Below are 12165 nucleotides of genomic sequence, written 5' to 3'. Positions count from 1 at the left end.
CCAACTATTTTAGTAGTACTCTCAGAAAATAAAGGATCTGACTCCCCTCTTCCTGGCCAAAGTGTTTGGATTATGCCTCCTCAAACACAAATGTGTGCTTGTACATACACATATACATAAACCCTCTAAATAAATAGCTTCTATTCTGGTGCTGCCATTCCTTCCCTATGGGCCTCAACAAGCTTTGATATACTAAATGAAGAACAGAAAATCCAGTCCTTACTGTCTAGCCACCTTCACCCTCATCTCCTCCACATTCTAGTACACTCTGGCTCTAGTCACCCTGAGTGAGTGGCTGTTACACAAACTTTTGTACCTACTCTCTTCTAGACCTTTCCTGTTGCTGTTACTTCAGGTTAGAATACTACTATAAACCCTTCCCATTTATTCATCACTTAGAGCTCAACTCCTTCTTGAGGCTTTCTTGGAAACTGCCTGCAACCCAACATACCCCAGACTAAGCTGCAATTCATCACTTACTTCTGTGTTTGTATCACATGTTAATTGACCATCAGAGCACCTATTTTCATCTATTTTATGAGTCGTGTTTAATAAATAAGGTTAAAGATAAGACTGTGTGAGAGAAAATACATATGCTTGAGACTGATAGACCTGAGTGGTCTCTTTTGTTTATTGCTGCTTAACTTTGGAAAGGTAAATTTACCTCCCTGACCCAGTTTCCTTATCTGTAAAATGAGGAACATTAAGAGTACCTACCTAATAGCCAGCATTATATGAACTAGTATGAAAAAAAGTGAATGCTCTAGAAGCAGTGCCAGCATATAGTGCTTCAGAAGTGTTAGCTCTCATTATTTTGAACATTGTTTGAACCTACCCCAGAAGGTAAGTTCCACACAAAAAGGGAAAATCACTATGTTTGTATTCTGATGTACAGCACTGCGCCTGGCATGTGGCATGTGGTCAGTAAATGTCTGTTGAGTGATTGGATGTTTTAATGAATCTGTAAAATAATTCTCATGGTAAGCATCCTCCTCCTTCCTTCCTCCACCTCCTGCTCCTCCTCTTTCTCCTCTCTGAATCCTCTACCGCGTTAGAATGGTGCTTTATGCCCCAAAGAAAAACTTCAAGTGGAGAGAGCATCACTGAAGGCTCCTCATTCCTTGACCCTTTAGCTATCTATATCTGTTACTCCCTTTCTTGAAGTCTCTTCACTAACAAGTTCGACTTTACTAGCAACCATTTCAACCAGCTTAGCCTGCCCTTCAGAGGTGAGGGGGCGGGAATGAGAGACAAGGGGTGGAAGACAGGGAGTGGGGCGTGGCCACCACGGTGCAAAGCCTGACTGAGCCTGCGTAGGCTGCAGCAAAACTAACCGCTGAGGCTTGCAGTCTTTGCTGGCCAGCGCTTGTATAGAAAGATCGCTCTTCGCACCAGATCTCACTTTTGATCCTTCCAGGTCCAGCGTCTCGGGCTTCAGCTTTGTGCCGAGGTACCAACACTCCTACGGTCCTTTCTCTGACTGATCGCTGATCTCACTGTTCCCGCTCCTGTCTCCTGGAACCATGTCTCTGGTAAGCCTGAATGCACGCCACTGTAGCGCGGAGATCACTGCAGATTACAGCGACGGCCGGGGTGAAATACAAGCTACTAACGCCTCGGGGTCCCCCACCTCCTTGCTAGTCGCAGATGCCCCCCAGTGCCCTCAGGCGCCAATCAACCCTCAGTGTGTCAACACTGCCCAGGCTGTTCAGGACCAGAATGACCTGGAGGTCCTGATCAACGAGCAGTCCAGACGTTTGGGGGCGCTCAGGGTCCATGACCCTCTAGAAGACAGATCGATTGCTTTGGTGAATTTCATGAGAATGAAAAGCCAGACTGAGGGGTCTATCCAGCAGTCCGAGATGCTGGAGTTTCTCAGAGAGGACTCAGATCAGTTCCCTGAGATCCTCAGACGAGCTTCAGCTCACCTGGACCGGGTCTTTGGGTTGAACCTGAGAATTATTGATCCCCAGGCTGACACCTACAATTTAATCAGCAAACGAGGTTCCCTGACCACTGATAGGATAGCAGAGTCTCTGGATATGCCAAAAGCAGGTCTTCTGGCCCTAGTCCTAGGCCACATTCTCTTGAATGGGAACCGAGCAAGAGAAGACTCCATTTGGGATCTACTGATAAAAGTTGATATGTGGGATGAGCCTCAGAGGAACAACAACCTCTTTGGGAACACAAGGAACCTCCTCACTACTGACTTTGTGTGCATGCAATTCTTGGAGTACTGGCCGGTGTATGGCACTAATCCCCTTGAATTTGAGTTCTTGTGGGGCTCTAGAGCCCACAGGGAAATCACAAAGATGGAAGCCCTGAAGTTTGTGTCAGACGCCCATGATGAAGAACCCTGGAGTTGGCCAGAACAATATAATAAGGCCCTGGAAGCTGACAAAACCAAAGAAAGAAGCCTGACTGCTGGCTTAGAGTTCTGGTCAGAGGACACTATGAATGATAAGGCAAATGATTTAGTCCAGTTTGCTATTAGTGTCACTGAGGAGTTGCTGCCTATACATCAGGATGAGCTATTGGCTCACACTGGCAAAGAATTTGAGGATGTGTTCCCAAATATCCTCAATAGAGCTACTCTAATGCTTGATATGTTCTATGGGTTGTCTCTGATTGAGGCTGATACCAGTGAGCACATCTACCTCCTTGTCCAGCAACCAGAATCAGAAGAAGAGCAAGTGCTGCTAGAGAGCCTGGGGAGACCCACTGAAGAATATGTAATGCCAATCCTAGGTTTGATATTCCTGATGGGCAACCGTGTCAAAGAGGGCAATGTCTGGAACATGCTTCGAAGATTTAATGTGGATGTAGGAAGAAAGCATGCCATCACCTGTAAGCTTATGAGACAGCGCTACTTGGAATGCAGACCACTGTCCTATTCTAACCCAGTTGAATATGAGCTTCTATGGGGTCCTCGAGCTCACCTTGAAACCACCAAAATGAAAGTCTTGGAGTACATGGCCAGGCTATACAGAAAGCGACCAGAGGACTGGCCAGAGCAATATAGGGAGGCTATGGAAGATGAGGAGGCCAGAGCCAAATCTGAGGCAAATGCCATGTTCTTCCTTGGCCCCATGTGAAGTCTAGGGAATATATATCACTTCAGTTCAGTGGCATCAGTTAAAGATGCCTTGGGGAAATGGGCACTGGGGCTCTGAATTAGAAGTTGGGGAGGGTTTGGGTGGGAAGTACACATTGTGCTTGCTGTCTGTGTTCCAATTCTAATAGTATTTGCTTCCTTTTAATATACCCTTGGATTAGGTTAATGATCAATATTTATGAATTGAATTTTTCATTTGCCATCCCTGTCTTGTTTCAGTATAAAATTCAGATAGCTCTGTAAAATGTATTGGTAATATTTACATCTTTGAAATAATTAGCGAAATGATTTGGTATAGCAGTTAAACAACAATAACACACACACAGCAAAACAAACACAAAACCACAGATTTGTGATTGCTCTTCCTTTGTGTCTACCATTGTATACATATATACAACAGTATATATATGCGTGTATATATATGTATATATGACTGCCATTTACCTGTATTTTCAATAAAAGCATAATAAATTAGACACAATACTTATTCACTTGTTTATTCTATAAGCATTTTTAAAGCACCTGCCACGTTTTGAGAACAGGGCTATGTGCTGAGAATATAAGGGTGAAGAAGATCAGCTTGGCTCCAGGGCTTAAGGGGAGGACTCAGGAAAGTAAATCAGTAATTATATCATGCTATAGCAAATGGTGTAATAGGCATAGGCTCAGAGTTATATGAGAGTCCACAGGAATAACTCCCAACTTTAAATGCTGGGAAGGACGGTGGGAAGGTGATGGGGTCTAAGAAAAGCTGGGGAAGGTGCAGAGGTGTCAAGCCTGGATGAGTGAGAAAGTAGTCAGGAGTAGTGGTGGGAGGATTAAGTGGTATGGAGGACTGGGGATAAGATGTGCTTTAGTGACATCTATTATGAGACCTGAGGTTGGGGAGAGGAAGGGAAGGGCTGCTAGTGAAGACAGAGCAAGTGTGTAAAGCACCTCTGAAGAATTTGAAAGTAGTTCAGAAAGACAATGTTGAGTTTAAGGGAGAAGTGGGAGAAATAAGTTTGTGGTAGAGGTAACAAGAGCCCACATCCTCAGAGTGACTCTTGAGAGCCAACAGTGGCCTTGCACCTTGAATCAGACTGAACAATCTACCTGGAGGAACTCTGCAGGGGATCCTCTGCCAATGCGGTTTTTTTCAGCACCCAAGTTGTTAAGGTGAGTGTTCACATTTTTCTCTCTTCATCCTAATCCCCCTTATAGCTTCTAACCTGGCTAATAGCTCTCCACAAGCCAGCAGGTAACAATTTCTGAGAGGGAGCCCTGCTATACAGACGAATGTCATAGAGGGAGAGCTGCTTCCTACCAGTAGTGTAGGATCTATATTTCTTCATCTCCTGGCACACACAAGCTTTCTGCCTTTTTCATCCATTTAATCACTGGGAGCTACTCCCATCTGCTACTTCCTACCAGATGGGAGAGAGTTGGAAGACATTCCTCACATTTTAATCGGCCTCAGAGAGAGAAGGACACAATCATTTTGCTGAGGAAGCGGGCAGGGAGAAGGAAGATATGCCCTTTTGTACCCAAAGTCTGGCCGGCTGAGATGCAGACGCGTAATTAGAGCTGTCGGCTTGGGGACGCCACTGCGCAGGCGCACTCCGTGGTTGCTAGGGCAATACAGCCCCGTCTCAGTGATCTTCCCAAGGGTAGCATTCCAAGGACTGAATGCTAAGGGCGGGGCTTCCAGCGACGAGAAAATGATTAATTGGAGAGTATTATCTGAAAGGGTTCTTGAAAATGGGGTGGGGTGGGTTGTCAGGGGGAAGAGTATCCAATTCAAAATCTGCGACCTTGGAGCAGAGTCTTGCCTGTGTACTAAACAGCAATTCTCTCATTCTTCAGCTACCTTGGACACTTAACCTGTACATGCTTGTGAGACGGCAGAGGGAATGGAAGCAAGCACGTTAAGCTGCCAAGTTTTTCGTTTTTTTTTTCTAACTCTGAATTTTTGGATCGGTGCAATTTCTTTCTTTTTTTTTTTTTTTTTTTTCTTTTTTTGAGATGGAGTTTTGCTCTTGTTGCCCAGGCTGGAGTGCAGTGGCACCATCTTGGCTCACGACAACCTCTGTCTCCCAGGTTCAAGTGATTCTCCTGCCTCAGCCTCTCGAGTAGCTGGGATTACAGGCACGCACCACCATGGCTGGCTAATTTTGTATTTTCAGTAGAGACAGGGTTTCGCCATGTTGGACAGGCTGGTTTCAAACTCCTGACCTCAAGTGATCCACCCACCTCAGCCTCCTAAAGTGCTAGGATTATAGGCATGAGCCACCGCAGCCGGCCGGATTGCTGCAATTTCTGGGTCCACAAACACATCAGCTCTTTTGGGGGGATCCAGTAGAGAGAGGCAGAAATCTGCCAAGGGGAAGGTGTAGCATCTGGACCAACAATGATCAATGTAATGCTGCCATTTGTTTTGAGCCAGGCACTGTACTGGGTTCTTCATGTTCTTAGATCTAATATTTCCACCCTTTCTCTAAGAAGCATTTTAATAGTACCACTTAGCACTACAGGAAATTGAGACTTAACTAATATGCCCAAGGGCATACAGCCAATCAATGAGAACTGGGCTTGGAGTCCAAGGAGCCCCAGTCTGGGCCTGCCCTGCGTTCCCACTCAAATTTTCTGACTCTTGGGATATAAAAGGAAAGACTGCATTGCCAGAGTGGAGAGGCAAGATGAGAGCACTCAGGAGAATGCATGTGAAGCTGAAATTTCTCCAGGCTCTTCCTTGTTCCACCACTGGGGCTCCATGAAAGCTGTCTTGGTATAAAATATGCATTTCTGTTCACTATGAGTCTTCTCCAGCTGAACCTCTTTAAGCCTCCAGCCTTTTCTGCTTACTTCATTCAGAGAGCATCAAATATCATTATTTCTGGATCTCCAGAAGTGTTAAGTGATTTTTTTTTGGAATCCTGAAAAAACAATGACCTGAAAGAACTTCTGACTTGCCCAGGGTTACTCAGAGTGCAAGAACAGAAGTGGGAAATAGCCCTGTGTCACAGAGACCACATGCAGTTTCCCAGAAGTGACAAGAGTGAGACTTTCAGGGCAGATGACTCTGGTGTGGGCAAAGGTATAATCTCTCTGTGGCCACAACCATTCCTTTGAAGACCAAGAGAGATTTGAGTACTCTTATCTTTCAGGAACCAATTTAGAATTAACATCCCCTAAGAGAAACACTTAAGGGTGGAAGTGAGTTTCCAGTAAACAAGACTTACAGGGAATGCTGTACAAATTACTCCAATGTAAGTCACTATTAACCCTTTAGAACACCAGGCAAAATATCTTTTTTTATCTGGAGAACTCATTTGAGAGACGGGAAGGCCTGAATTCATTTGCAGACTCTGTGAGTCATCAATATCCACCAAGTCTTGAAGTTTTGGCATTCTGGGGATGGCAGAATGCGTATTGGTTAGATATGGGTTCATCACCCTGTATATATTCCATCCAAAGTCCCCTTTAACCTATGATTGGGATCCTTCCTAGGGAGATAACATGGGGAATATAATCACTTTCAGTTCCTGAGTCCCAGGAGTGCCCTTTTTCAGAGATGAGTGGTTAGAAAAGCCTTTTCTGCCCTTTTTCTCCATCAGCTTCTGTATACATACACAAGCCATGCACAAATAAATAAAATCCAAGGAAAAGCTGAGATAGACTGGCATATGTGGATTTCAAGGCAATTCTGCCTGCTCCGAGGATTTCTGCCCCTAAATCCTCCAATACCAATTATCTAGACCAACTCTTAAGTGTCTTTCATGTTCAGACAAAACCCCTGCAGTCTCCTTCCTTCCTAGAGGGGATCTCCAGCCAGTAAGATTGCTCGCTAAATACAGTTTGTCTTCCCCCTCAGTAAGTGCTCAACAACATCTTTAGAAATTCTCTGCAGGTAGGATTTGAAACTAGTTGCAAAAAAAGTGCAAAATAGTGTATGCTTAAATATTAATACTTTAGCTCTAGACACCATAGGAATAAACAAGCACCTGACAAGGATGAGACAATGTATTTGGAATGGTTAAAAACTCTAGATCTGGACAGTATTGTTTGTCACTTACTAGCTGTGTGAACTTGGGCAAGTTACTCACATCTCTTTATAGGCCACTTAATGCTGTTTTCAAGAAATTGATAGAAAGCTCTAGTCACATATCTACTATTTGATGATGTTGGAACTCTGACCCAAACCAGTTGTATCCTAGTGCAGTGATATTTCCATGCCATACAACTTCTTTTAAGACTACTATTTGTCAACACCTGGGTAGCTGAAGTCAAACAACTACTGGTTTGTTAGAATTGCTAGTCTTTGTTTTCTTTAGAAAATACTTCAGGCAAATGTAAACCCTAAGTGTTTATAAATTAGTGAGGGTCAGATGCATCAAGAATATATTATTTGTAGAATCCAATACACAAGATATTTTTATGGAAGCTTATGGGTGGTCTATTTAAGCAGACCTCAGTGTCCTGTAGGAAACCACCTGCTTACTTGCCACTCAGGGATTCAGTCAGTGAGGATGATTTCCTTTCTAACGGGCCAGTTAGGGAGGGAGTTGGGAGCTGAGGCCTAAGGTCCAAGCAGCCTGTCTTAAACTGCTCTTCTCTTGAGAGCACCTTCTCTGGCATTGGCTAGGCAGGATAAAGTTTCTGCCCTCTAAGTGTTCACTTCTTTTATAATATAGAAGGGAAGAAGGATAGAGAAAGGGAAGACACAAGAATAGCCATTGTTTCTAAAGCTGATATCTCTACTTAAGATTTGCCCTGTTTAGGCAACAGCTCAGACGAGCTTATTTTTCTGTAAAGGCTACAGACAAATGGAGCCCTGGGGAAGGGCCCAGGCTGGACTGCCTCCTTCTGCAAGATAAAGAGGACTGCTGTCCTGGGAGAAGGTGTTCATCATTCCAGCTGGTAAAGGAGATCACCCTGATATGATCAGGGTGCTCACAGGGAAAGATGATCTTGCCTGTGAGTCAGGACAGGTCTGCCTTGAGATGGTCATCTGTGGGGGCCAGGTGTGGAGAGCTGGTTTCACACAGAATTGCTTCCCTTTCTCTGGAAGTTGGCAGGTGGTGGGGTGGGGAGCATTGTGCAAGGCCTAGGATGGAGGGAGTAAGGAAAATAATCTTTGGCAGGTTGTTAATATCAATTATTTATATAATGCCTCCTCATATAAATATAACCATGGGCATCCTCATAGTTTCTCACAGGGGATAACTGCAGAACTCTTAGAACTAACACTTCTGTCCAAACCCCTTTTATAATAAGAGATCTGACTAAACTCTAGCATGGTTTTTAGCAGCCTAAGGCTAGGTCCCTATGATTAATCCCCAAACCCCTTTAAAATGACTGCCTGAGAAAGTTCAATGGTACCAGGAAATATGTACTGTTCGTTCTTGCCAAAATCTGCTGATAAAACCCTGACCTCCCTTTTTTTAGAGCACTTACTGAAAATAGCTTATTACAGTGACTATGTATCTCTTACAACTCAGAAGTATCTCTCCCAAAAATCTAAGAGCCATTCCTTTGAAACGGAATCAAGAAAAATAGGAACTCTGTCTCCCAGTCTCTTTGGAAGGACAGAATCCTAATTATGATAACTACCAGATAACAAACACAGCTGGCCTAATTGCATTTACACTTACCAATCTTTTGTAATTTTCTCTTGTCTGACTCTACTGAGCCCCCAACATCACTCTCCCTTTAAAACTGCCAAACCACTTTTGCATGAATTGGAGAGGAGCTCAGCTTTTTTCAGTATTGTCAGTAGTTACTGAATAAAATCTGTTTTCACTACTTTAAGTATCCTTGACACCGGGAGGATGAATAGTAGCCAGACATGTGCTGAATGAAAAGAATTCACTCTCCAAGTCTGAGAGGGAAAAACCTAGTTAGGTCCTGAAGTGTGTAGTAAAGCCAATATCTCTTTTCTAGACTAATCTGTGTTCCAACTCACTGCTCAGCATTGAGTCTGTGAAAATATATGAGCAATATGTTAGCAGATTTATTTCAATGTGTACCTGTTTCATTTATAAAATTTCCAATTGTTCCTTTTAAAAATATACCTTATTTTTAAAGAAGATTCCTGTTCTTATGGATTCCAGTCCCTTTTCACCTCTTTCAATATTTAAAACAGATTTATTTTTAAAGTTATGTTTTACATTGATCTACTATTGTGCATTTATTAGTTGTGAATTCTGCTATTTGTTGAGTCTGACATTATCTAACACTTCAAAGTATAAAACTACTACAAGAAAATATCACAAAAATTCTCCAAGACACTGGACTAGGCAAAGATTTGAGTAGTACCTCAGAAGCACAGGCAACCAAAGCAAAAATGGATAAATGAGATAATATTTAGTTTAAAAAAACTTCTAAAAATTGGAGCCAAGGTGGCTTATTCAATGCAACCAAGAGAAACATCTACCACCAAGAGACTAGGACATTGGGAAGAATGGCACACTCCAAGCATGTATTTGGAGGGAAGACAATGAGAATGGATGGAAGAAAAACAGATGCTGAGCTATAAGGAAAGGAAGCTGGGAAACCTGCAAGGGGCTTCCATGCACTGGGACATGTTCCTGGCCACCAACAACTCCCAGGGAAAAGGAAACTTGAGCAGGTGAGCAGCAACCTGCTCATGCCATAGATCTCTGGAATTCTAGCAGTAGGAGACCCCATAACCTGCATGAACACTTGTGCTGGCAAGCAGATCTGCTTAGAGAACTGGTAGAGGCAGAAGACCAGCCAGTGTAGAACCCAAAGGATTTGGTGTACAAGTGCCTTCAGTGGAGCACAGCCAGGGATGTCTATTCCCCAAGGCTCACCTCTACTCCCCTAGGAGACTTTAGCCTTAGGGAAACTGTTGGATCTGAACAGAGCAAGATAATCGTGCCTGTGAGTCAAGACTAGTCCAACCTAAGCAAACTCCTGTTTGCTGACCTCTTCTAGGGCCTCAGCATGGCTGCACATACTTGCAGTGCAGCCTTTGGTGCCCAGCTAGAGTGCCTCCTGGAGACCTACATCACAGCTCCGGCATTGGCAGACCATGCCTGACCTTTGCAGAGCTCTAGAAAAGAAGCTCCTAATGGTGTACACAAGCCCATACACACAGTCCCCTCACTACAGCCTCCTCTGTACCCCTTTGGTGACACAAATTTGCCCATGGCTAACCCTGATGTTGCTTCATCAGTACATTTGAATGCTGGTCTGCTTCATCTCCCTTCCCTGCCAGCATGCATGTATGTATGCACCCCACTATGTCACTACTATGAATGTGAGCACACTCTGCGCACTCCTGCTGCACCGCCATTGCTTGCATGAATGTGAGCACAGAGACCAGCAGCCCTGGCCCCCATCCTGTGTAGCTATTGCTGCTGGTGTGAATGCATGCATGGAGGGCACTAGCCTCATATCTGCCAGTGTCATGCTTCCACACCAACAGTGCCACCAACATGAATACATCAGTTGACATTAGTGGCTCCACTCCTCTCACATATGTTGCCAACACCACTGCTAATGTAAATGCCCACATGGAACATGGCAACCCTGTGCCTTCCAGACCCCTTCTCCAACCAATGAGTGTGCACCATGCTGTGATTCCACTGCTGCTAGCATATGGGAATTAGCATAGATTCCACTGCCACCACCCACTAAGTGTTTGATTGGCACCATCCATTGAAGTGTTGTAACCAGCAACCTGGGAATACATCAACCCCTCTAGAGCAGCAGGTTCCTAATATCAAGAAGACAATGAAAAAAGGTGAGGACACAATACCAGCCCCCCAGAGTTAGTGCATAAGGCCCAGGAGTCCTGAGGTGAGCACTGGCCTCCTAAAATATTCCAAAAACAAAGTCTCTTGATTGAATCTACCACAACCAAACCCCTAAGGATATCAAAGAAGACCACATTAAAAAAAAAAAACCTATCCGAAGAAACAGCAATGTCAATTATTGAAAAAACATCTGCCCACAAAGATGAGAAAAAAGCAGATCAAGAAGTCTGGCAACTAAGAAAGCCACAGTGTCTTATTCACTTCAAAAGACTGGACTAGTTCACAGGAATGATTCTTAGCCAGGCTAAAATAGCAGAAATTAGAGAAATAGAATTCAGAATAGGGATATAAATGGAGACCCTTTAAATTCAGGATAAAGTCAAAATCCAATCCAAGGATTCTAAGATATACAATAAAATGATAAAAGAGATGAAAGGAAATATGACTATTTTTAGAAAGAACAAAAGTGATATGATAAAGCTTAAAAACTAACTTTAAGAATTTCACAGTGCAATTGCAGTATTAATAGCAGGATTAACCAATATGAGAAAACAATCTCAGGGCTCAAAATCTGACTCTCTGAAATAACCCAGTCAAACGAAATAAAGAAAAATAAATAGAGGAATATAAACAAGCCTCCACAAAATATGGGATTACCTAAAGAGACCAAAACTATGACCTATTGGTATCGCTTAAAGAAAGAAAGAGAAAGGAAGCAACTTAGAAAGTGTATTTGAAGACATCATCCATGAAAATTTTTCAAACCTCACTAAAGAGACCAATATTCAATTTGGGAAATGCAACCCACCCTTGTGAAATACTACACAAGAAGACTATCCCCAGGACAAACAGTCATCAGATTCTCAAAGCAAAATATGAAAGAAAAACTGTTAAAGGCAGATAGAGAGAAGGGGTAGGTCACCTACAAAGGGAACACCATCAGACTAACAGTAAGCCTTCCAACAGAAACCCTATGAGCCAGAAGAGATTAGAGGCCTATATTCAGGATTCTTAAAGAAAAGAATTTCCAACCAATAATTTCATATCCAGTTAAACTAAACTTCATACGTGAAAAAGAAATGAAATCCTTTTCAGACAAGCAAATGCTAAGGGAATTTATTACCACCAGACTTCCCTTACATGACATCCAAAACACAGTGCTACATGTGGCAATAAAAGATGATTACTGCCCATTACATAAAGACACCTAAATACACAGACCAGTGACACTAAAAAGCAACCACATAAACAAGTGTGCATAATAATCAGCTACCAAGAATAGTCCAA

General features: G+C 43.2%; 1 protein-coding gene across 1 annotated transcript; it reads left to right on the top strand.

Annotated features, from left to right (window-relative positions):
• Nucleotides 1-1305: 1305 nt before the first annotated feature.
• MAGEE2 (MAGE family member E2) lies at nucleotides 1306-3596 on the top strand. The gene has a single exon (XM_035288751.3). The coding sequence runs from the start codon at nucleotides 1524-1526 to the stop codon at nucleotides 3093-3095; it is 1572 nt and encodes a 523-aa protein (XP_035144642.3). The 5' UTR covers nucleotides 1306-1523; the 3' UTR covers nucleotides 3096-3596.
• The last annotated feature ends 8569 nt before the right edge of the window (nucleotides 3597-12165 follow it).

Source organism: Callithrix jacchus, chromosome X (genome assembly GCF_049354715.1).
Source record: "Callithrix jacchus isolate 240 chromosome X, calJac240_pri, whole genome shotgun sequence".
NCBI classification, from domain to species: domain Eukaryota; kingdom Metazoa; phylum Chordata; class Mammalia; order Primates; family Cebidae; genus Callithrix; species Callithrix jacchus.
The sequence above is the reverse complement of the archived record's forward strand: the minus strand, read 5'-3'. Positions and strand labels throughout refer to the sequence as shown.

Coding starts and splice junctions, on each gene's coding strand:
- MAGEE2 (XM_035288751.3), top strand. CDS start 1,524: ATGTCTCTGGTAAGCCTGAATGCACGCCACTGTAGCGCGGAGATCACT.